Source organism: Vulpes lagopus, chromosome 23 (assembly GCF_018345385.1).
Source record: "Vulpes lagopus strain Blue_001 chromosome 23, ASM1834538v1, whole genome shotgun sequence".
In the NCBI taxonomy this organism is placed as follows: Eukaryota; Metazoa; Chordata; class Mammalia; order Carnivora; family Canidae; genus Vulpes; species Vulpes lagopus.
The window spans coordinates 46,649,327-46,673,870 of record NC_054846.1 but is presented as its reverse complement, the minus strand read 5'-3'; the positions used below and the strand labels follow the sequence as shown (position 1 = coordinate 46,673,870).

Genomic DNA, 24,544 nt, shown 5'->3' with positions numbered 1-24,544 from the left:
TGCAGGGAGCCCGACGCGGGACTCAATCCCAGGTCTCCAGGATCATGCCCTGGGCTGAAGGCGGCACTTAACTAAGCCCACCTGGGCTGCCCAATTAACTGGAATTGAAATAAAAACTTGAAACAACAATGAAAACAGCCAGGTGCTGATAACTGTATATGCAAGTTTTACCAAGAAAAAGATAAACTGATTTAAAACAAACTTTGCAAATAAATGAGTAAAAGAACCACTCTTTACTCATTGTGTGAGGCTAGCGTAACTTTTATAATAAATGGCAAATAATTTTTCTCCTTTAATCTGCTAATGTGAAATAGAACATTCAACTTTTGTTTAATGAACCAAACTTGCATTCTTGGTACAAACCTTCCTTAGGATATATATTCAGGATATATATTTTTATATGCTGTTAGATTCAGTTGCGTAGCATTTAGGATTTTATACCTGTGGGTCACAAGCAATATTAGCTTTTGAGTTTACATTTTTCATCAGACATTGAAAATATTTCCTTCAAGTACAGGAACAAGACAAGGACACTTATAACCATTACTTGTATTCAGCACACTAGAGCTCATAGCTATCCTGGAAAAAGAAAAGGTGAAAAGATTGGAAAGGAAGATACAAAACAGTCATTACTTGTATATAGAAAACTCAACAGAGGCAACAAATTATTAGAATGAGAGATTCTAAAAAGATCACAGCTACAAAAAAAAAAAAATACATAAAACAGCCAGTTGTATTTCTATCCCCAAACATAGCAAAAGTATTTGTTAAACTGATACAATTTACAATAGCACTGAAAACTATAAAGTATCTAGGAATGAATTTAATAAAATATATGTAATACTGTTCTGGGGAAAATGTGTAATTATACTCAAAGACATTGAAGAAGACTTAAAAAATGAAGGAAGTCATGGATACAAGATTCAAAGTCACAAAGATGTCTATTCTTCCTAAATTGATCTATAAACTAAATGCCATCCAATTAAAATCCCAGAGTTTTTTGTGAAAATGTACAAGCTGAGGGGATCCCTGGGTGGCTCAGTGGTTTAGCACCTGCCTTCGGCTCAGGGCGTGATCCTGGAGTCCCGTGTCGGGCTCCCGTCATGGAGCCTACTTTTCCCTCCTCCTGTGTCTCTGCCTCTCTCTCTCTCTGTGTCTTTCATGAATAAATAAAAAGTAAAAAATAAAATCTTTTAAAAAAAGAGAAAAAAATAAAATGTACAAGCTGATTCTAAATATAAACAGGCTGCTTATTCAGAACAAACATCAAGGAGCTTGTCTGGTCAGATATGGACTTTTTATAAAGCTATAAGACAATGTGATCTGGGTAGAGAAATAAACCAATAGATCAGAGGAAGTCACAATAGAGAGCTCAGAAACAAACCTGCATATATCTATATATATAGATATAGATATAGAAAGTTGGTTTAAGACAGATTGGGCTTTAAAGATCAGTGGTTAAAAGATGGATTCCTTAATAAAAGACGCTGGGCCAATTAATCATACGATTTAAAAAAAGTATATACCTACAACATAACATAAATGTCATAATGAAAGAAAAAAAAACCAAAGGATAAAACTTCATAAAACAATAGAGGACAGATGTCTTTATGACTTCCAGATAGGGAAGGACTTCTAAAAACACAAACGACACCGACCATAAAAGATTGACAAGTTCAGTACAACTGGAATGAAGAACTCTTTTCAACAAAAGCTCCAACACAGAGATTACACACTGAGCACCTGTTAGATGATGTCTGCAGCACATAAAATGACAAAAGATTATTACGGAGGATAAATAAGTAAGTCCTACAAATCCATTTGAAATCCAAAGAGAAGTAGGCAAAGACACAAGTAGTCCTTTCACCATGAGAAAATATTAGTGGAGAAAATATTAGTTCATAAACATGTGAGAAGAGGCTCAAGCCCATTAATAGAGAAATGCAGCCTAGGGCCGCAGGGGGCATCGTTGAAGCCTCCTCTATTTGTGACCCTAAACAATAAGACATAGAGGAGAGTAAGGAGGACCAGGGAGACATACCCGCTGAGTGTAGACGCATAAGTCGGAATAGTCACCCTGGAAATGCTTGGTATTTCTCAAAAAAAGTTGAGCGTGTTTCTACCCTGTGTGCACTGCTGTGCTAATGCTGCGGCACCGCTTCTCACGCACTACATGCGGCGGAATTCCTGGGATGGTTCCTTAAACATGGGTTATCGGACTCTGACCCTGAGCGTCTAATTCAGGGATTGGGGCCTAAGAATTTGCACTAAAAGGGGCGCCTGGGTGACTCGGCTGGTTGAGCATCTGCCGTCGCTCAGGTGGTGATCCCGCCCCGAGACAGAGCCCCACGTGGAGCTCTCTGCTCAGCGGGCAGCCAGCTTCTCCCTCTCCCCGCTGTTCAGGCTCTCCCTCCCTCTCTCTCAAATAAATTAAATAAATAAATAAATAAATAAAATCTTTAAAAAAAATGTTTTTGGCATTAAAAGAGGTTCCCAGGGCACCTGGGTGGCTCAATCATTTAAGCACCTGATGCTTGGTTTTGGCCCAGGTCGTGATCTCAGGGCAGTAAGTTGAGCCCTGACAGAGGCTCGGGGCTCAAGGTGAAACCTGCTTAAGATTCTCTCCCTCTGCCCCTTCCTCCTCTGCCCCCTTCTCGTGCATTCTCTCTCTGAAAAAAAAAGGGGGGGGATGCCCAGGTGGTTCAGCAGTTGAGCACCTGCCTTTGGCCCAGGGCGTGACCCCGGGGTCCTGGGTTTGAGTCCCATGTCGGACTCCCTGCATGGAGCCTGCTTCTCCCTCTGCCTGGGTCTCTGCCTCTCTCTCTCTCTCATGAATAAATAAATAAAATCTTTTTTAAAAATCTAAAAAGTAAAAGAATTAAAATGCAGTTCCAGATGATGCTGTTGGTGAGGGACCAGTCTTTTAGAACCGCGGCTACTAAGGGAACCCTCGCACTTGCCATTCAGGGCAGGATATTAACACTGTCCTGCTTGCAGCAGCACATGCCCACAGGCATCCCGTGAACTGTACACACGTGTGTGTGCTCACGTGTACATGTGCTTCGTCGTGAATCTCTTAAGTCCGGCTTCACCCCACCGTAGAGGTCTTTAGGCCGCGGCCGAGGAAGGCAGGAAAGGCTGCAGTGGCCCCCACGCAGGCCCCGGGGGCACCTCCAAACCTCCACAGGCCCTGCCCGGTGGGCTACCTCAGCCAGCATGGTCACCAGACAAGGGAACATCCCGACCACCATAGCGCTCGCTCCCAGGCGTGGCAGGGGGCGCACCTCGGTGTCCCACCTGCTGCTCCCTGGCGGTGCCTCCAAAAGCTTATCTCCTTTTTCTGCCCCAGGTGAATGCTTTCAGCACCTGCGCCCCCAGCTTCCACCCAAGGGTCGCCCCATGTGGGACCCCTCTCCGACCAACGCACCCCATGTGGGCGCCCCATCCACCACCTACGGGCCATTTCCCTACTGTCCAGCCCTACAGCCGGGGTGGAATCACACTCAGGACTTGAGTGACAGGGGAACGGTGACTGGTCTCATCTCTCTTCTGACCCTAAGGCGCGCATCACCCCCGCTTCCTCCCCATTGCTCACAACCACTTCTCAAGGCGCCTCCAAGCTCCTCGTTGCCCTTCAGTGACTGTAGGCCTCAAAATCAACACCGAGTCAAGCACAAAGCTCCACGTGTGGGCAGACGGGCGCTGCATTAACACCTCCTTCCCACCAGATCAATAGGCTTATTAGAAGGATGAACTCAGGTATCTACCATGATTATTTTTGTAATCTGGTCAGTTAATAAATGACTACTTTCAAGTGGAAAAATAGAAAAATAAAAAATAAATAAAACCTTCCCTGGTTACTACAGACACATTGGGACAGTAGAAAAATTGTTTTTGCAACTATGTCATTAACAACTACTCATACGAACTTTATTAGAATTCCCAGGAACGTTTCACACGCGATGCTTAAGATACACCTAGAAAGTTGGCCCTCGGGGACTAAAACAATGGCCTTCAAGCTTTTCTCTTGGATCCAGCCCTTGAAACTTCCTTTGTGTTGTTGTCCATTTAGCTTATTTTATCATCATTCTCTGACCTCTATGCTTTATAATCTTCATAAAATGAATGAGTCACCAATGATGTTCAAGCGACGGATCAAGAGTCCGGCAGGACCAAGGTGCCTGGATGGCTCAGCCAGTTAAGTCTCCAACTCTTGATTCCGACTCCGGTCGGTCGGGAGGTCGGATGTGAGACAGAACCCTGCGCTGGGCTCCTCCCTAAGCAGGAAGTCTGCTTGTCCCTCTCCCTCCTCCTCTGCCCCTCCCCTACTCACCGCACAATGTTTCTCTAAAATAAATAAATAAATAAATAATCTCCCTTTTTTTTTTTTTAAGATTTATTTACTTATTAGTAAAAGACACAGAGAGAGAGGGAGGCAGAAGCAGAAGCGGGCTCCATGCAGGGAGCCCGATGTGGGACTCGATCCTGGGTCTCTAGGATCAGGCCCTGGGCTGAAGGCGGCGCTAAACCGCTGAGCCACCCGGGCTGCCCTAATAAATAAATCTTTAAAAAAAAAAAAAAAAAAAAGAGAGAGAGAGAGTTCAACAGGACCAGACAAGTAGAGAGACCTAAGGCAGATCACCGGACCTCTTCCAGATTTATCTGTATCCACGAACATACTCTCTGGTTACAGCCATCCAGCTGGGCATTAATCCTCCTTCACGTTTTTCCATTTTTCCATGCAAACATTAAAGGAAACTATTACGGGGGCCCTGGGTTCTCAGTCAGTTAGGCACCCGACTCGTGGTTTCGGCCCAGGTCATGATCCCCAGTCACGCTCTACACTCGGCAGAGAGTCTGCTTTCAGGTTCTCTCCCCAGTCCTACCCCCACTCACGTGGGTCTGTGTTCTCTCTCAAATAAATAAATCTTTAAAAAAAAGAGAGAAAGAGAAACTATTACATAGTTTCTATAGATTCCCCTATATGTTACCACTATAGGGGATCCCTGGGTGGCTCAGCGGTTTAGTGCCGCCTTCAGCCCAGGGCGTGACCCTGGGGTCCTGGGATCGAGTCCCACGTCGGGCTCTCTGCATGGAGCCTGCTTCTCCCTCTGCCTGGGTCTCTGCCTCTCTGTCTGTTATCTCTCATGAATAGATAAATATAATCTTTAAGAAAAAAAGTCACCATTATAATCTGAAGGGACTGAGCATGTAGCTCCGAGGTCTCTCAGCCAAGGACGCCACTGGGACACCACTGATGGCATCTGGCACGGTGACGAGGGCCGCCTGCAGGGAAGACAGGAGGAGGAGATGTTGGGTAACTGCTTCCCGGCGACTCTGTGGGGTCGCTGTTCCTGCCCTGGGCCGCCTATTGCCAGAATCCTTGTAACTGGGACAGAAGTGAACTGTTTCATGTAAGGAAAGAGGCAGGGTGCAGGGAGGTGACTCCAGGGGCCTGGAGTGACCCTAAAGCCAGGATCCAAGCTGGGAGAGAATGAAGCCAAACGACACGGTATTTTTTTTTCTCCAAATGAATTTAATTCTCTTCCAGCCCCAAAGAAGGGGAAGGACCTAAAGTTTAAAAACAAAAATTGCAAAAAAAAAAAAATACACAAGCCATTAAAAAATTAAGTCCCCTCCCTCAGCAATAAATACTGAAATGATATATACACAGGAGCCCAGGAAGGAGGCGAGAACAGGGGCCCAGGCCTCGGTCCCGGCGGGACCCCCGCGCGCCGCCGACACCGCTCCTTGCCTGAACCGTGGGGGGCACAGGAGGCGGCAGCAGAGGCGGGCACAGGCTGGGGGCCTCGAGCACCCCGCCGGCGGGGTCTCTGGGGCGCTGCGGCCGGCTGAGCCGCTCAGGGCCCGTCCTCGCAGCCGCGTCCAGGCCGGTCACTCGCACTGCGGCCGTGATGCCACGGTGGCCGCGGCCTGACTGCTGGGGCCCTGAGGCTTCCCGTTCACCACAAGCAGCACGGGGGTCTCCACGCGGACGCTGGCAAAGGAGAAGTCCTGCAGGAGACAAGCACACGGAGGTCCACCTCGGGCCCCCCGGCCCGGCCCCCCAGCACCCCTCAACAGGGCAAAGGCAGCAGAGGGATGGGACTCCCCACGCTTCCCAGCTTTGGAAGGAAACATCTGCGCCGGGGGGGGTGGGTGGGGAGCCAGTGATTCCACAAGAACGGGACAATTCTCTGAAAAAAGGCAGGCCCGGCATAGCCTGACCCTTGGGTGCCCCGGCCTCCACACTGTGGGCCCGTCCCCAGCGTTTCTCGGCAGTGGAAGCCAGGGACACGGGGCACCCGCTGGCTCAGCCGGGGCGGCGGGACCCCCAGGGCCACCCAATAATGAGTCCCTGACCCCAAGACCAGACACGCGGCCGCCACGAGGCCACTCAGTCCAAGTGTCCCCAAGGCCCGACATTAATGCGCCAGACGTAAATTCAAGCCACTTCTCTTCTCGTATCAGAAGGAAGACAGAGAAGGCACAGTGCAGACATTCTGATAACAGAAAGACAGCTCCTCTAGCACTTCAAATGTGCTTTAAGTCATGAAGTTCTAGGACTTCAAGTTTTATGACTTTAGTTATGAAGTTTTATCACTTGAAGTCATAAAGTAATAAAACACGGTAAAAGATCTCCATCCAAAGCATATTGTCCCACTCCTGGGAGTGTGAAGGCGTGAATTAAAGAGGCCTCATAAATCAAATTTTTTTGACATCCTACCAGTTACACGGGCAGTGACAAAAAAAAAAAAAAGCCAATTTTTTTTAAGGGCCTGGAGTGACCCTAAAGCCAGGATCCAAGCTGGGAGAGAATGAGAGAATTCCTTATATAAGGAATATAAATAGCCAATAAACATATGATAAACTAGTCAACCTCAAATATAATCAAGAAACCAAAGCAAGAGAGCGGTGATGCTGTGTTCTTCACGTGAAAGCAGCACCCGACGTTTCAGAGGCTTCTCTCCTGAGCTGAGACGACTTGGGCAAGCCACGGCACACACCTCTAGGGGGAGGCACGGCCTCCCAGGACCAGGCGGCAGCACCGGAGGCCCAGCCCCCGCGCCCTCTGGAGCCTGAACACCTCAGAAGTTCACGGAAGTAAATCATCCCGGATTTGGACAGGTGTCCACTCTGGCGCTGGATGCCTCTACAACAGGGAGAGTGTAGAGACGGCCTAGATCCAGGGGCAGCAAACTGTCTCTCCTGGGGTCGTGCGGCCACCACCAAGGACTCATGCCCTCCGACGCCGTGGCCCGGGAAGCAGCCGTGCAAGCCCGGCTATGTTCCCAAAGGAGTTCGCTTGTGGATGCTGACGTTCAAATCTGCTGTAACGTGCAGGCTTCGCCAACTATCATCACTCCTCCAACTGTTTTCGTTTAAAAATACGGACACACTTGTCTCGCCGGCCACACAGGATAGGCAGGGAGCCAGGTTTGGCCACCAGGCCACTACCTGCCGACCCCTGATGGACACGACGAACGAGTGGACCGACAGCTCCTCTTACAAGGTTTCCGGGACTATGACATGAGCCCCCACGGGCCACAAAAGCTTTTGGCACAGCGTCCCACGGTCGTGTTCTATAAACGTGAGCCAACGTCGTCACCTTTATCACCACCGGAGTGTGTGTCGATTCAAAACAAAGTTGCAAAAAAAAAAAAAAAAACACAAAGTTGCAAAAGTTGCAGAATATGTAAAAAACAAACACAGGGAATGTTCATGCCCTGGATATGATCTTCTGCTCCTCGTGCAAGTCCACATGTGAATGTGTACATACAGATTCTTGGAAACAAGACTGGGGGCGTCCATACGAAGCTGCTAAGAGTGACAGCATCTGAGGGAGGGTATTTCAGCCCATTTAAAAAAAAAAAATTTTTATTATGAGAACCGGCATCTGACGCTATTTAAGTTCGAGGTGTGCGACGTGCTTGTGTACTTCGCGTCTCCACTGGAAGGAGACGAGCACCAGGTGTCAGTGAGCACATCCACGAGGTCGGAGGACTGTCACTGGCAACAGTTAGGATCTAGCCCCTTGGTGACTGAAGTACGCAGGACCGTCCTGTTGTGACTGCTGTCCTGTACGGTAGCTCTCCGGGTGTGTCTGTCCAGTCACCGCAAGTCTGCAACCTGAACAACCTCCCCAGGTGGCCCACCTCCCCCCAACCCCTGGCGACCACTATTCCATTCCCTGTTCTCATGAGTCCAGCCTTACTAGATTCCATATAGAACTGATATCATACAACATTTGTCTTTCTCTGTCCAGTCCGTTTTTAAAATTCTTTTTAACAGTAGTTTCCCTTTTTAGTAAAAAAAAAAAAAAAGTGTATGCACATCATAGATCTGTATATTGTGTATACACACATGTGTGTTCATGTATCACTTTGCATATTTGCTAAAAGACATAAATTGGTCCCGCTTTCAGAGCCTACGAGCTACGAGAAAATCCTGTCACTCACTTTTCCTTTGTGCTGGATTCGGTGAAGCCGGAGGCTGGGCTCAGGGATGGCAACAGAGTCCCCAATGAGCACTCCCCAGCTCTGCACCATGTTGTACACCATCACGGCACAGCACGGTCCATCGGAGTCCACCAGGCCGAACGTGCTGCCAGGGGAAGGGAGGAGGGCCAGGAGGGGTGGGGAGGACAGCGGGCAGGAGAGAAGAGCAAAGACAGTGGTTTTTTAAGATACCAACGAAACAAACAGAAGCTTTCTCGGTTCCTTAGTGAGCTTGCAGCAGGCACCGTCACGCACAGTGCGTGTCTGCGTCCTCACTCCTTACACGGACAGCATCTCTGGTAAAGCACAGACGCACCAGACCCGCCGGTCACTTTGCCACAAACTGGAGACGTGTGTTCACCGCGACCACTCGGCAGATGTTGGTGACGAGCCCGCCCCAAATGCTGCGTCTGCAACATTATTCCTGGTCCATCCACATCACTGCACAACCGTCCCGCCCTCGCACGAGTACCTATCGTGCGTCAAGCTCCGTGCTCAGCAAGGCAACAGTGATCCACTACGAGTGAGCTCACAGTCCAGCAGGAGTCCGACCCCTCAATGGTCACAAGTGTGAGAGGCTCCAGAATGGCTTTTCCCCTGTGCCAAGTTGAGTGGGGTCGAAGCTGAGACCACGGGAACCCAGAGGAGAAATGTCCAAAACCAGAAGGCACGGAGGCTCCTTGAGGAGCCCCTCAAACTGAATGGTAAAGGATGAAAATTTATCCGGGTTACGAAAGGAAAACTAATCCTCAGTGGGAATAAAAAAACCTCTGGGGGAATGGGGACAGGGATTAACGGGGGGGGGGGGGGGGGGGGACACAAGAGAACTTTCCAAGGTGCTGGTAATTCATGTTCTCTGTCTTGACGGGTGTTTGGGTCACTCACACGGGCTATGTACTAGTCAAAACTTGGCAAATATAGGGGATCCCTGGGGGACTCAGCGGTTTAGCGCTGCCTTCGGCCCAGAGCGTGATCCTGGGGACCCAGCATCGAGTCCCGCATCGGGCTCCCTGCATGGAGCCTGCTTCTCCCTCTGCCTGTGTCTCTGCCTCTCTCTCTCTCTCTGTCTCTCATGAATAAATAAATAAAATCTTAAAAAAAAAAACACTTAGCAAATATACACTAAGGTTCATGTATTTCATTCTATATAAATTTTACGTAAAAGAAAACTAAACAAATCGAGCTCTAGTTAAAGACTACATGCTAAAGTATTCACAGGAAAGATACTGATCTCTGCAATTTCTTCAGCACTGCACCAAAAATAAGATGGATCAATGGATGAATTAAGGGACAGACAGATACGTGACAAACCAGCACAGTAAAATATTAGCAGAATATAGGTGGTTGGGTACAGAGATGTTCACCGCAAAATTCTTCCAACTGTATTATATGCTTGAAAATTTTTATACTAAAATGCTGGGGGGCAGAAGGGCGAGGAACATGAGCTATATCAAGAAGCAGCCAAAGAATTATCCAGACAGACATGAACTGTGTGTAAAGGTACGGAGGCATGAAAATAGCTGTTCTGAAACCTAAAAAATTAGGCCAAGAGGCTCAAGGGTGAAAGTAAAAGAAGAGAATGGAAGGAGGCAGGCAGGGAGCAGAGTACGAAGGGCTCTTCATGGGTTCCAACTTTATCCTAAAAGCAAGCACGGTAGTAGTAAGGGAGGGATTTTATGTAAGGAATGGCAGTGGTCAGCTCTGCATCCAGCAGACGTTGCTCTGCACCGTGGAGCACTGGACAGAAACCAGGGAGCTGGAAGATGTGTCTGCGGAAGCAATGAGGTGCGAGACTGAATCCGTAGAGACAGAAAAGGAGGCGCGCACAAAACAAGTGCTGAACTGGGTGAGCGTCACAAGGCAGGAGAAAGGAGACTTGCAGAACGACTTCCAGAAGCCTCTGTTAGGGGACTGAGCAGACGAGCTACCACCGACTGACAAGGAAATCAGGGAGGACAAACAGTTTGGAGAGAAAGAGGAAGCAAGGGCAGCCCAGGTGGCTTAGCGGTTTAGCGCTGCCTTCAGCCCAGGGTGTGATCCTGGAGACCCGGGTTCAAGTCCCACATCAGGCTCCCTGCATGGAGCCTGCTTCTCCCTCTGCCTGGGTCTCTGCCTCTCTCTCTCTCTCTCTCTGATGAATAAATAAATAAAATCTTTAAAAAAGAAAGGGGAAGCAAGTAATTTTGACAATACTGAGTTAGAGATTTCTGACTGGAGCCCAGAGGCAGATGGACACAGAAACCTAGAACTTAGAGATGAGCCCCGGACTGCAGATACGCCTGTGGGCACGGCGGAGGCGGCCGAAGCCTTCAGTTGTGTGACATCACCAAGAGATGACCGTACGTGAGACGGTGAAGAACTGGCGCTCATGCCATCCCTTGGCGCACCCGAATCCCCAACCAACGCCCCAAACAAGCCCAGCATTCTCCTGGCGAGTCTGATCGAGGCCTCAGAATCCTCCTACACGGTACGTTGGGCAGCCACTACCAAGTGGTAAAAGTTGGCACCCATTTGCCGTCCTGGGAAAGAGAAAAGAGCAAAGGAACAAAAACAGAGTCCTCCTGGAACCTAACAGTGAGAATTTAAGAAAAAAGAGAAACCAAGGAGCGACAAAATATTTGTTCTCAAGGCCCCCACCTCTGTCTACATCTCCTTTTCTTCCTCTTAGGGCTACGGTCTGCTCTAGGTAACTGAACTTTTCTCAACTATCCTCTTGTTCTCCAATTCCTAGGTCTCTAGAGAACGCCACGCAGAGAGCTTAGGCATCTAATGGGAAGTATTTCAGTTTGGATGAGGTGGAAGGGATATGAAAGAGCACAGTGAGGGACAGGTCCGAGCGTTCTGGAGCCACGCGGCGGAAGCCAGAGGAGCAGACGTGGCAATGCTAGGAAAAACCACCTCAGTAGAAAACAGAAAAAGGAAACCAGTCAGTGAGGCTTTAGGAGGTGAGTGAGGACAGTGGGTGACGGCATGGACCAAACCCTAATTTCTCAAGAGTTAAAAAATTTCCTGAACAAGGGGTGCCTGGGTGGCTCAGGAGGTTGAGCGCACAACTCATGATCTCAGGGCTGTGGTTTCAAGCCCTGCACCACGTGGTTAAATTAATTAAATTAATATAAATTAAAATCAAACAAATCTTGGGACACCTGGGGGGCTCAGCAGCTGAGCGTCTGCCTTTAGCTCAGGGCGTGACCCCAGGGTTCCAGGATCGAGTCCCGCATCGGGCTCCTTGCGTGGAGCCTGCTTTCCCCTCTGCCTGGGTCTCTGCCTCTCTCTCTGTGTGAATAAATAAAATCTTTAAAAAACTAAAAAATAAGAATAAATAGACAAAATCTTTAAAAAAGAAATTTTCTAAGTAAATGATCTTGACTCATTTCCTCCGCTAGACTGTGAGCACCTTCACCCGGATCCTCTGTATTACACTCCCTACCATACAGAGAGCAGATGCTCGATAAATATTTGTTGAATAACATCTAAGACAATCTCCCCTCAGGCCTTAAACTCTGACTCAAAGCCAACCTTCCAGAACTCCCTCGGCACACCTAAATCCAAACAGGACTGAAAATTCATTCTCCTCCAAATTCTGTCATCATGAAATCACAAAGAGGCAGGATAATTTCAGAATTCCGTAACTTTCCACATGCCTGTCCGACTGCAGCTGTGATGCAGGAACCCGAGCACCGAGCTCCAGAAGACAAAGCAGACGGCAAAGCAGACAGCGGGGCATCACCCGGACCACACCTGCTCAGGGGAGCCACGGAGGGGAGAGCTCACTCACCTGCGACCCCTGAGCACGTCCTCGGCGGCAGAGAAAGGGCAGGAAGTAAGATGGGTTAGCTCCAAGAATGACAAAGAGGAAAGGCGGGGGGACTCACAAGGGGACCTTCTCCTCCGTGGTGAGGCTGAACACCACCTTCCCCAGGACCACGGCTCCGCTGTTCACTCCCGGCTGCAGTGCGCTCAGCGGCTTGAGCTCCAGGCTCAGCTTCTGCCCAGAGGCCGACTGGTAGCGCCCATCAGCACAGGGGCCCAGGTGGGCCGGGCGCAAGCTTCCCAGCATGCTCTGCAACTTTTTGGTCTTCACCTTTCCCTGCAAAAGAGAAAAAGAAAGGAAAAGTAAGAAGCTAGAACTAGTCCGTCTCGCTGAGGGTCTACTCCTCCTCCCGCCTGCCCGCGTCCCTGGACAGCATCACCACTGCCGAAGCCTACTTGATTCTACTTCATGCACCCCCGAGAGAATAAAACCAGGACCCCGCTCTCCGACGTCGTTACCTTGCTCTCCAGGAGGCTGGTCAGTCTACTGAGGAACTCCAGCAGCTGCTGCTCCCGCTGCCGGGGCTCTGGCCAGCCAGGGTCCAGTGCTGCAGCCCGAGAGAAGCCCTCCAGGGCCTCCCCATAGTTCTCTTCGTACTTATGTAACTGCATAAGAAGTAACCGAAAAGCTCCCGATTACGCATGTATTTAACCCAAACTCTGCCGGGGCAGTAATGGCGCCACGGGCCAGGAACCTGCAGAAATAAACTGTTTCCCTTCCCGTTCCATGGTGACCAACCTGAAGAAACAGTAATGCTTTCCCCCCTCATCCTGCCTAAGGAGATCACAAACCCCAAAGATGGGGTCATCTCACAGAAGCTCACTCCCAAATCCTGTACAAGCCATGCCGCATGGGCCGTGTCACTATTTTTATACTTATAATGAACATTTCAGAAAAGTCTTCTAAGCTGTCCCTCCACCTTCTGCGTGCCCTCCCACCTCCTCGGCCCCTTCTCCTTTCCCGCCAGAGACTCCATCAGATCCCAAAGTCAAACAGCCAGGTCTTCTTCGAAACAACCCGCTGTCCTCGGGCAAAGGAATACGCCGGTATCCAGCCAGGCTAGCCCCACGTGTCACCTGCTGGACTGTCAGACGGCCACCCGCCCACAGGTCTTACCGTTGCCCGGTTCAGATGAAGGTCAGGATTGCTGCAAGCTGTCCGGTCAACCTTCTCCTATCGTGGGAGAAAGAGACGATCAGTGGATGGCGCCTCACTCTCCGGGATGGCCGTGCCCAACATGGCCCAGGCCTCTGCCCCCTGGAAAACGTAGGTTCCGTCACTGTCAAAATGCTAGCTGTACCCCTGCCCCCCGCCCCCGTTACACAGTACCTGCCCGAGTGGGGTTACTCAGCCCCTGACGCCTCCAGGAGGTAATAAGGGTTCCGTGTGTGCATAAAACTCTGACATGATAATCATTTCTCCGTGCAACAGTACAGAGATAAAAGTATAAAAGCATTTTGATTAAAAAAAAAGAAAAAGTTTTAACGGTGAGAGAATGGTAAAAATGAGGAAGGCTAGAAATGTCCTCCAATACATTTCCTTTGCCCATGAGCCCGGCTCACATACAGGTACATTCAAGCCCCCTTCAAACACCCACTGAAAGTCAAATTCTGATTCTGGAATTTAAATAAGTAGGTGGCCAAACAGCATGAAGAGCAGACCGATGTGCCGTGAACAAGCTGCCAGGTCCCTGGCTACACTCATTTTCTTTTTCTAATTACGTTCATTGCCTAGCACATTACAAAAGTACACACAACATGGATTGGATTAAAATGGTCTAAATGGTTGGTTCAAATATGTTTAAAAATGCAGGTTTGGGGCAGCCCGGGTGGCTCAGGGGTTTAGCACCTGCCTTCAGCCCAGGGCAGGACCCTGGGGTCCCGGGATCGAGTCCCGTGTCGGGCTCCCTGCATGGAGCCTGCTTCTCCCTCTGCCTGTGTCTCTGCCTCTCTGTCTCTCTCTCTCTCTCTCTCATGAATAAATAAATAAATAAAATCTTTTTAAAAAATGCAGGTTTGGGTGAAGAAATTATGAGTCAAAAGCAACAATTTGGTGGGAGCCAAATATAAAAATTTTAAAGAGTGCACTGTTACTATTTTTTTTAAACATAAACATCCACCAAAGTAAAAAATTAGACTAAACTATAATTCCTAAAAAAATAAAATAAAATAAACTATAATTCCTCTGCTTTCAAATTCCCTGATTGGAAAAAAAAAAAAAAAAGTCAGTCCCTAAACGACAAACATAAATATAAGGCAGCTGCGTTCTTCATTCTGCACACCGAACAAAGTAAGTAGTGGTTAAGAAGCAGCTCTCTGTGTCAAGAGAAGACAGAAAGCAAAAGAAGAAAGGTGAATGCGGGGCCCAAATAAAAACTGCTCAGAGGCCAAGGGGAGCCTTCTTAGAACGAGGCATCAGGAACTCCAGCCTGAAGGAAATCTCCCACGTAAGCAGCTACTGACCGAAAAACGGCCTGAAGGCCCAAGCAAAGCACGAGCTCCAGTGGATTAATCCTGATGAGATGATGTCCGATGGACTATATGCTGTTTTCTATTTTAAAGATTTTCTTTTGAATCAACCTCTACAGCCAACATGGGGCTCAAATTCATGATGCTGAGATTAAGAGTCGCGTGTTCATAAAATCTTTAAAAAAGGGGGGGGGGAAGGGGGAATCCCTGGGTGGCTCAGCAGTTTGGCGCCTGCCTTTGGCCCAGGGCGGGATCCTGGAGTCCCGGGATCGAGTCCCAAGTTGGGCTCCCTGCATGGAGCCTGCTTCTCCCTCTGCCTGTGTCTCTGCCTCTCTCTCTCTGTGTCTCTCTGAATAAATAAATAAATTAAAAAAAAAAAAAAGAAGAGTCGCAAGCTCTACCCACCGAGCCAGCTGGGTGTTCCCACTGTCTCCAATTTTAGCCTATGGAAAAATCCAGAGCCACAGTATCTCACGGGATAAGCACTTAATTTATACATAAGCATCAGAGCTTTCGTTTTTCTTTAAAAACGTACACAAATATTAACAGATGTTATTTTAACGTGGACTCTTTTCCCATGACGAGAGATGGACATGCGGGGAAAGGCTCCGTGACTCGGTCAGGAGCGCCCGCAGGAGACTGGATAGCTCAAAGACCCCTCTACCTTGCAGGTGGTGCCTAACACTGCGGTTATTGGGGGTAGAAAGTCGCCCCTGCACACAGCGGAGGCCGCCAACCACGGCCCGTGCTGCTTGAAGGGCCACGCACAACGCTGACGGACACTCTGGCCTCCATCGTGGCCACAGTACTTACTGCTTGGGCGTAGGCGCTGAGGGCCTGCTGGGAGATCTTGGGGTTCTGGCCTGTGTTGAAGTAGAGAGAAAGATACGCATTCCCCAAGATATCTGAAAGAGAAGCAAAGGGCTTCCGGTCGGCAGGGGCTTGGAGCCTCCACTGCATCCTGACGGACTGAAAACTCGGCAACATTTCCCGCCCCTGTCCTCCAGGGCCATAGGATGTACCCATGTCCAGGCAAACAGCGACTTCTGGCTCCGCAGGGCTGCAAGTCACGAGCCGCGGGACCCGGGGCCAAGGCAGGAAGAGCTGAACTATAATCCCCCACGAGCTGGAGGCCCAGCGTGGACAAGTTGGGGAGTCCCCGGCATGAGGAGGCCCCACAGCACGGTAAGATTCACCCCCAGAAGCTCAACCACGTCCACAGCACACATCCCACAAAACTCCCGATCCTGCCAACAGGGGGAAGGGGCAAAAGGACTGCTCCGAAGTATGTGGAGTACCTGCTCTTCACAAGGCTGCCGCCCAGGACATACTAGCCAACCAGCACTATTGAACCCGCAGGGGGACAACATCCTCCTGGCCGTCCCTGTCCCCGGAACCCGGGAGCCTGCAGCTGCCGCCCACGCTAGCCATCCTGCCCCCCCTCAGTGGGGGGGAACCCTGGGAACACGCTGGTGAGTCATCCCGGAGGCCAGGCTCAAGATACAACCTCCCTGGGTCACCCCGAACAGTCTATTCGAAAGGCCCCACAGCTGCAAGACCCCCCAATAACACCAGATTTAGCAGCTTCCAAATGCCACGGGCCCAAGGGGCAGACGCAGACCCAGAGCTGAGTCCTGGGCACGCCGCACAACGGCCCTGCCCAGCCGATGTGGAAGCACAAGCATCGTCCCTTGGAGGAAAAGATCCAAGACCCCCTAGAACCGTGGTTCATCCAAACCCCTTCCACGCTTCCTCAAGACTAAGGTGCCCAGGCCTGACCCTCAGGATGGACTCTACAGCTGGGCTCCAGACGAGTGTGGCACGTAGCCGTGCTGAGCACCACTGCTCCAGAAACCTGCTGGAGAGCCTTTGGGAGCACTCACACCAGGAGCGGCCGTCGTGGACGTCCATCTGCACGGCCAACTTGGCCTGGCGGACGCTGTCCATTACATGCCGAGAATGTTCGTCTCCGGTGTCGGCCCGCAGCTGGCGCAGCACCATGGACAGGTTCTGAAGCGACACTTTGTTCTTGCACTGCAAATGCAGAAGACATACTCAACCCTCCTGACTCTATTTCCCCTTTCCAGATCTTTCCTATCGTAACCTTGCAAATCCAATTTTTCATCTTGGTTCTTACAGTCATCTCTACATGTTCGGCCCCTGTCTACAAGGATCAGCTTGGTTGTTAATTTGTATTTATGAATTGTATTAATTTGGTTGATTCTCCTCTATCCCTGAACCTGATGCCATCGTCTTCTTCCTTCCTTGGGCCCGTCCCTGTTTTCCTCAGCAGCAGGTCCGCCCCCATCTCCCCCTCCCCTCTGATTCCGTTCTCCCGGTTCCAGTACAGTTCTGTTCTGGGATGCGTATCCTGGGGAAAGTCACGGAACCAGAGGAGTCTCAGCCTTCCCATCTGTGCTTCCCGAGGGGTAGTAGACGGCTCACGTGGGTGAGGGCTCCCGAGAAGCAGGTGTGGGCGGCCGCAATATCCCCTTTCTTCCAGTACACCTCACCCAGCTGGTTCCAGGCTTCCACCAGCTTGGGTTCCAGCTTCACAGCCTTTGACAGAAGCTCCTCAGCCTTTGGGCTGTAGTCAGGAGTCACATTCAGTGCCTTCCCAGTCAGCATCAGCACCTGTGCCTTGCCCTGGACAGAACCTAGGAGGAAGGGGAAGGCAGAGGAGGTTGGGAAGACCAGGACACTTCCTCTCAAGAAGCCACCTCAGGTCAGCCCTAGGAGTGAAACAGCAGAAGAAAACCCTGGGAACAAAGCACTCACTGAACGCCTACTGTCTGCAGGCCCTTCCCATGGTAGGCAACGGGGTGGCGACTGGAGCACTCTCCCTGCCTTGGAGGGGCCTACAGTCTAGGGGAGAGGATAGGGTATAATCGCGCAAAATTAAAACAACCATGAAATACCCAATGAATGCACCCAGCGAACGGGCTTTAAAGAGCGAAAAGGAGGGGCACCTGGAGGGCTCCGTCAGGTAAACGTCCAAGTCCTGATTTCAGCTCAGGTCATGGCCTCAGGGTCGTGAGATCAAGCCCCACATCACACTCCACGCTCATCAGAGAGTCCACTTGGGATTCTCTCTCTCCCTCTCCCTCTGCTCCTCCTCTAACCCCTGTGCTTGCTCTCTCTCAAATAAAAAGATAAATCTTTTAAAAAAATGTTTTAAAAAAAAAAGTGAAAAAAAAAGAAAAAATAAAATAAATAAAAATTTTTAAAAAGTGAAAAGGAGAAAAGACAAGACCCTCTGGTTAAGAAAATGATGTACACAAAGATAGCGAGGCCGAAAGCCATGCGGCACGCTCAAGGGAGAAGGGACACCCAGCCTGAAAGGCCTCACTTACAGCTCCTCTGTGAGCGGGGCGGGGGGGGGTGGGTACGGAGGGAAATACGGACAAAAATGGTCAGATGGTGGAGACTGGAGCACCGAGTTAGGGTGCGCAGACTGCAACCAGTCAGTAGCAGGAATCTCCGAATAACATGAGCAGCGAGGCAGGCACGACTGAAGACTCCACACAGGAGGTGACATTTAGAAATTTAATGGCATGATCGGTACATACATGAATTTGAAGTAAAAGAACTTGGAGGCAGAAAGGTCAGCTAAGAAGAACAGCTTAGGGGGTGCCTGTGGGGGGCTCAGATGGCCAATCGTCTGCCTCCAGCTCGGGTCACGATCCCGGGGTCCTGGGGTCAAGCTCCCTGCTCAGCGTGGAGCCGGCTCCTCCCTCTGCCGCTGCCCACCCTGCTCGTGCGCTCTCTCTCTCTCTCTCTCTCTCTCAAATAAATAAAATCTTTAAAAAAAAAAAAAGAAGAAGAAGAAGAAGAAGAACAGTATGGAGGCATCTCGGTGGCTCCGTCAGTTGAGAGTCCATCCCATTCTTGGTGTCAGTTCAGGCCATGATCCTGGAGCCTGGACACGGAGCCTCGAGGGGGGCTCCATGCTCAGCCTGGGGGGAGTCTGCTCCCCTTCTCCTTCTCCCTTGGTCCCTACCCTGCTCTCACGCGTGCTCTCTCTCTCCCCATCTTAAATAAGTAAATCTTAAAAAAAAAAAAAGAAAAAAAGAATAGTTTAAGCAACAGGTATGTTATTTCGTGCCATTGCTGTCATCAAACTTCAGGCAATGTCATTGGAGGACCCAAAGGCAGCCGGCCACAGGGGGCTCGGCTCGGAGGACGGGCTCTGCTGAGCCTCCGCGGCAGAGTTTCCCACCAGTGGGAAAGAGAGCAACCTCCTGCATTTCTGCGAAGGGCAGGGGTCGCGGACTCCTTGCCCCTCATACCCACGACTTCCTCCATCCGCTGCAGGGTCTTCTCCATCTCCTCCCGCACGTCCCGCTGCTTCCTGCCAGCATCCTCGACACTGTGGGTCTCGAAGTAGCACTCTCGAAAGGAATACAGCTGATCCACCAGGTCCTAGGAGAGAAGGAACGGTGCCGGTGCCGTAGGAGGAGAGCAGCCGGCCCGGGGCGGAGTGGGCTAGCCCTGCGGCTCCCACCTAGCAAGCCGACCCCTACCCCGGGACTGACGGACACCACGGGTCATAAAGGAAGTGGCTGGGTCCCAGCGCCCACCCCTGCCCCGCGGCCACAGCTCCGTCCCGGTGCCAGCAGGGCCTCCAGCAGGACTACACCCCTCGGCAGCCCACACGCCAGGGGCAGACGCTTTGCAACTTGAGGTGAAACGTCATTAAGATAACCCTAGGTTCCTGGTCCCCAGAGCACCAAACCTTGAAATTCACCCTTAAACCCAGACGTGCTAACAAAAACAATCTTACCCCCGGTTTTGCCTGTGCTGGTATCTGGAAATATATGGCCTTTGTGGTCATGAAAATGCGGGAGAGCCACTGCTCTCCGCGGCAGGGACCAATTTAAGTTTGAGAACCTTGGTGTCCTTACAGGATCGTTTCCTTAAACACTCGTGGTTTTTTTGTTTTGTTTTTGTCATCTGTTGGCTCTCTTGCCCTTGTCCCAAGTAAATGCTCCATTTCCTATTTTAAATACCTGTGTCTGAGCCCTCCTGTGCACCAAAGCCTTTCCATTATCTATTCTCTCCTAAAATGGACCAGCGGCAAAAATATGTAACACAATTCCGTGTCATCTTAACTACAACCGCAGCCCCCACCCCGCCCCCGGGCCGTGATGGACCAAATCAGCCCCATTTCTGGTCCCACCGCTGCAGGGGCCTCTCGCCTTGTTTCTACCCGCCCCCCATTCCCCGCCCTGTAGACACAATGACCCTACCAAGGTGTTTGCCACGGCCCACGTTCTCCGATCCCCAGGCCGGCAAAGGTCTACCTCCTACCGCAGCCTGAAGACTGTAGGATCCGATCTGGCACCCTGCAGGCGGCCCCAAACCCCACCTGACACCTCCCTTCTTCAGCAGCCAAGGCACCTGCCTTCCCTGCGTCCGCAGACCCAGCATGCTCCGGGGGGAGGGGGGGCTGCCCTCGGGCCTCCCTCCCTGTCCTCACCTAGACCTCGGTGCCCTTAACTTCAGACCCCACCCGGAGGAAAAGGCTGAGCAGAACCCCCTGTAGCAGCAAGGTGGCTCCAGGGTATTACTGTCGGCCTCAGGCTGCAGATTCTAACTTCAGAAGCATCAGCGGAACTCAGACACCCTTGCCAAGCGCCCCAGGTGACTGCGGGGAAAACGGTCCCTAAAACACGCTGAGAGAAACACTTTTATTACACTCCTTCTGCCCTAAAACGACCACGAAATCCGAACGTAGCGCCAGTCCCACGGACCAGCAAGGCCCGCGTCCTCCTCCCCGCTGCTGGGTCCCTGCAGCACCCTGCCTGCCCCCCAAGACGCCCGCGCCCCCGGCCGAGCCCACGTAGCACAGATGGGCCCAGGAAGGCAGGTCTCGGGGGGACGCACCTGGTGCCCCCCAATCAGCTTGGCTGCATGTTGGGGATTCTAGGGGGTCTCACGGCCTGTTTTCCCGCCGTGAAAGCAAATATGCGTGAAATTGTGTGGCTTTGTTTTGTTTTGCTGCAGTGAACGTTCTTGTCTCGTGGAAAAAATCAACATAAGTAAGTTGCTAAAATTCAAACAGTCGCGCGTGAACCCACAGAGCTAAAACTCCTTCTCCTCACCCCACACGGCGGGGAGAACCCCACGGAGGGCATCCGCAGCCCTTGTTCTACACATTCACACACAAACACACGGTGTTTGTAACGCAGACCGGGCCTGCGACTCTGCTTCCCCGGCCTGGCCTGGGGAACGAGATTAAGGAAATCCGGGTCAACTGGAGGAGAAATGCAGGCCACGCTCTAAGGGTGTTCTTTGAACACGTTCAAGAGACAGACAGGTGTCCCCCTGCGCGGGCCTCTGAGCCCGAAGTTCCAGGCAGGTGCCAGCCGGCTCAGTGTGAGGTCGCTGCAGGCCGGGGCGGGGGCACCGGGGGCATGCACTGGGGTGCGGCTCGGGTCGGAGCCCCACACCAGTACGGAGGTGACAAATACCCCCAACTGTAAAAAAAATAAAAATAAAAACTACATTCTGGGCTGTCCTAGAACACACGGAACTGAGTTTCTAAGGTTTAAGGACAATCTTGGTCCTGGGCAGAAGGTGAAGGGCGGGCACCCAGGCAGCGCCCACCTGCCCAGAACCACGGGAGCCGCGAAGGGAACAGGGCGGGGGCGCCCCGCATCACCCCCCCGCGGGGGCCCGTGGACAAGAACCAAACCCGGGGAGTCCTGAGGGCAGTGACCAGGCTACGGCGGGGCACGCGGTCATCGAGCTGCCCACGGCGGGGGAGCAGGGCGAGGAGGTGGCCCCCGTGGGAACGGGGACACCCGTGGGGAGGACCCCGCGGCGACAGCTGCTGCGCACCCCGACCCGCGGCAACCGGATGGGCGAGCCCAGGGGGGAAACAACCCCGAGAAGGAGCAGGACAAAGCCAGGGGCCAACAGCGTCCTGTACCCGCGAGTGAACCAAGTGACCCGGGGCAGCGGGGGGTCCCCAGGAGCCGGGAGACCCGGGGAGGGCGGGGGTCCCCAGGAGCCGGGTGACCTGGGGGAGGGCGGGGGGTCCCCAGGAGCCGGGTGACGGGGGGAGGGGGGGTCCCCAGGAGCCGAGTGACCCGGGAAGGGGCGGGGGGTCCCCAGGAGCCGAGTGACCCAGGGAGGGACAGGGAGTCTCCAGGAGCCGGGTGACCTGGGGGAGGGCGCGGGGTCCCCAGGAGCCGGGTGACTCGGGGGGAGGGAGGGTCCCCAGGAGCCGAGTGACCCTGGGGCGGAGGGTCCCCAGGAGCCCGGTGACCCGGGCAGCGGAGCTCCCTGCCTCCCCTCCCCCCTCCCCCCTGCACCGCCGCCGTCCCCTCCCCCCCCGCCCGGCCCACCTGCAGCGCCTCCAGGCCCCGCCGCCCGCCCGCGTCCTGCTCGGCCATCGCGTCCCAGCCGCGCGCCCGCCGCGACCACAGAGACGGGCCCGTCCGCGAGCACCGCGCCCCCTGGCGGCCCGGAGGCCCCGCTGCAGCCGGAGGTCCCGGAGCCCTGAGCCCGGAGCGGGGCGGGGCGGGCCGGGGGGGCGGGGCGGGGGGGCGGGGTCAGCTATGCAAACCCCTTCTTTTTTTCTTTTTTTTTTTTAATAAATTAATTTTTTATTGGTGTTCAATTTACCAACATACAGAATAACACCCAGTGCTCATCCCGTCAAGTGCCCCCCTCAGTGCCCGTCATCCAGTCACCCCCACCCCCAGCCCTCCTCCCCTTCCACCACCCCTAGTTCGGCAAACCCTTTCTTGAATCAAAAAACATGCATATGGACTGATTATGCATTTGCCAGACCCAAGGGATGACTTCCGATTGCAAGAAAACACCGGCTTTCTTATAGGATCACTCTATACGGTTATAACATAAATACACTATTTATTGTGAAAAGGCATAAATGTCCTTTCTAGACAACTCGCCATTTATCCATCATGCACAGGGATTACATCTGTAAGGCCCTAAAGGAAATAGGATTCTTGAGGGAAAACAGCCAAATCCAAGGCCTCATCGAGGAAAAACATGGATAGTAGACAATGAATTCTACAGAGGACAAAGGCCCTAATTTCACATAATTTAAGCCCATTAGTCCCTGACAGGGTTCTCTACACAGAGTTTCTCAGTGAGCGAGGAGCAAATGGACTTACTGGATAAATTGGCAACTATGGAGCTGCCTGACAACAGTATAAATGGTAATGCACAGGATCCTGATAAATCTGCTACACTTGGGATGGTATCATGAAAGCCGTGATTAATAAACGAATAGTTTAGCAGTAAAAACCCCCAACATATTGATAGACTATCTATCTAGAAGGATACATAAGAAACAATGACTTCTCTGTAAAGGGAAAGGGGGACCAAGAGTTGTCAGTAGGCAAAGAAAATTATTTTGCTGTGTACACGTTTGAACTCATCATGTACATGTACCACCTATTAAAAAATAAACATAATTTTTCGATAAAATACTAGTTGCTTTCACACAGATTATCTCTGAAAGAGATGCAAGATACTGACAACAGTGTTTGCTTTCAGAAAAGTGAAGCGAGGGACTGGGGGACAGAGGTGAAAGGGAGACCTTATTTATTCTATGCCTGTTTTTTTCCACCTTTTGAATTTGTGACGTGAATATACTAAACTCTACAATAAGTAACTTTTTAAAAGTAGCATGTAATAGTCCTAATAGTCTCTCTTTACCTTTTAATTATAGCTTACTTGTATTTCAAACTAATCCTGAGAACCAAACACAAGAAGCAAAGGTGCAAGGCAGAAATCATGAATATACCTAAAATTATTTCCCCACACCATTTTTCAACAAAATTTAAAACTGCATAGAGAAAAACACTTTGTAGTGTCATCTATAAAATCTGTATCAACAAGAAGGGGAGGTGGGTGGGGGGTGGGGGTGACTGGGTGACAGGCACTGAGGTGGGCACTTGACGGGATGAGCATTGGGTGTTATTCTATATGTTGGCTAATTAAACACCAATAAAAAATAAATTTATAAAAATAAAAAAATCTGTACTAAGAGATACTATGAATTAGGAAGAGATGTTTTAAAACTTGTAGGTCAACATGATGAAATGAGCACTGGGTGTTTTATGTTGGCAAATTGAATTTAAATAAAATAAAATATTTAAAGATTTTTTTCAAAATAAACTTTTAAAAAAAATTTAAAAAAAATAATAAAAAAAAATAAAAAAAAAATAAAAAAATAAACTTTTAAGTCAAGATTTTTCATCCTCTTTCTCAGACAGTAAAAAATGTTGAAGAGATTTTATATTCTATACTAAGGAAGAAAACATTACTTACTATCCAATTATGTAAAGCAAGGGTAATCACTTGCCTTTCTAGGACTATAAAAGATCCTCAAATGCTTACCCAAATGACAATGGGATTTAGTATTTTGGGTAATTCCACTGTAATTACTCCCAAACCAATAAAAATAAATAATAAAATTTGAGAGTTAGAAAAGGTTTATAGGATAATTTAATCCAGTCCCTCATTTTACAGATTTAGAAACAGTCTCAGAAAGTTTAACTCAAACTCATAACCAATATATGGGAAAACAACATAATTAGAACCCAGATGTCCTACTTCTGCAACAGGTATGCTTTTAGGATTTATTTGAGAGTGTGTGAGCCCAGAGGGCGGGGGTGGCAAAGGGAAACAGGAATCCTAAAGCAGACTCCTCGCTGAGCAAGGGGATGAGATCATGACCTGAGCTGAAATCAAGAGTCCCACACCTAACCAACTGAGCCACACAG

The 24,544-nt window shown here is 50.6% G+C and overlaps 1 protein-coding gene across 2 annotated transcripts; it reads right to left on the bottom strand.

Annotated features, from left to right (window-relative positions):
* Window positions 1-5,526: 5,526 nt before the first annotated feature.
* TTC5 (tetratricopeptide repeat domain 5) lies at window positions 5,527-22,251 on the bottom strand. 2 transcript variants are annotated; one of them, XM_041738631.1, is made up of 10 exons: window positions 22,133-22,251; window positions 19,070-19,202; window positions 17,226-17,437; window positions 16,664-16,814; window positions 15,594-15,685; window positions 13,429-13,485; window positions 12,771-12,917; window positions 12,374-12,588; window positions 8,460-8,604; window positions 5,527-6,015 (listed from the first exon to the last, which is right to left on the bottom strand). In XM_041738631.1, the coding sequence occupies exons 1-10, from the start codon at window positions 22,178-22,180 to the stop codon at window positions 5,896-5,898; spliced, it is 1,320 nt and encodes a 439-aa protein (XP_041594565.1). In that variant the 5' UTR covers window positions 22,181-22,251; the 3' UTR covers window positions 5,527-5,895. The 2 variants fall into 2 exon arrangements, with proteins under 2 accessions (XP_041594565.1, XP_041594566.1); XM_041738632.1 differs by lacking the exon at window positions 22,133-22,251 and adding an exon at window positions 19,790-22,126.
* Between the last annotated feature and the right edge of the window lie 2,293 nt (window positions 22,252-24,544).

Coding starts and splice junctions, on each gene's coding strand:
- TTC5 (XM_041738631.1), bottom strand. CDS start 22,180: ATGGCCGAGCAGGACGCGGGCGGGCGGCGGGGCCTGGAGGCGCTGCAG. Junction 17,438..19,069: donor GCGGATGGAGGAAGTCGTGG/GTATGAGGGGCA, acceptor CCTTCCTCCTAG/GTTCTGTCCAGGGCAAGGCA. Junction 16,815..17,225: donor TCTCGGGAGCCCTCACCCAC/GTGAGCCGTCTA, acceptor CTGCATTTGCAG/TGCAAGAACAAAGTGTCGCT.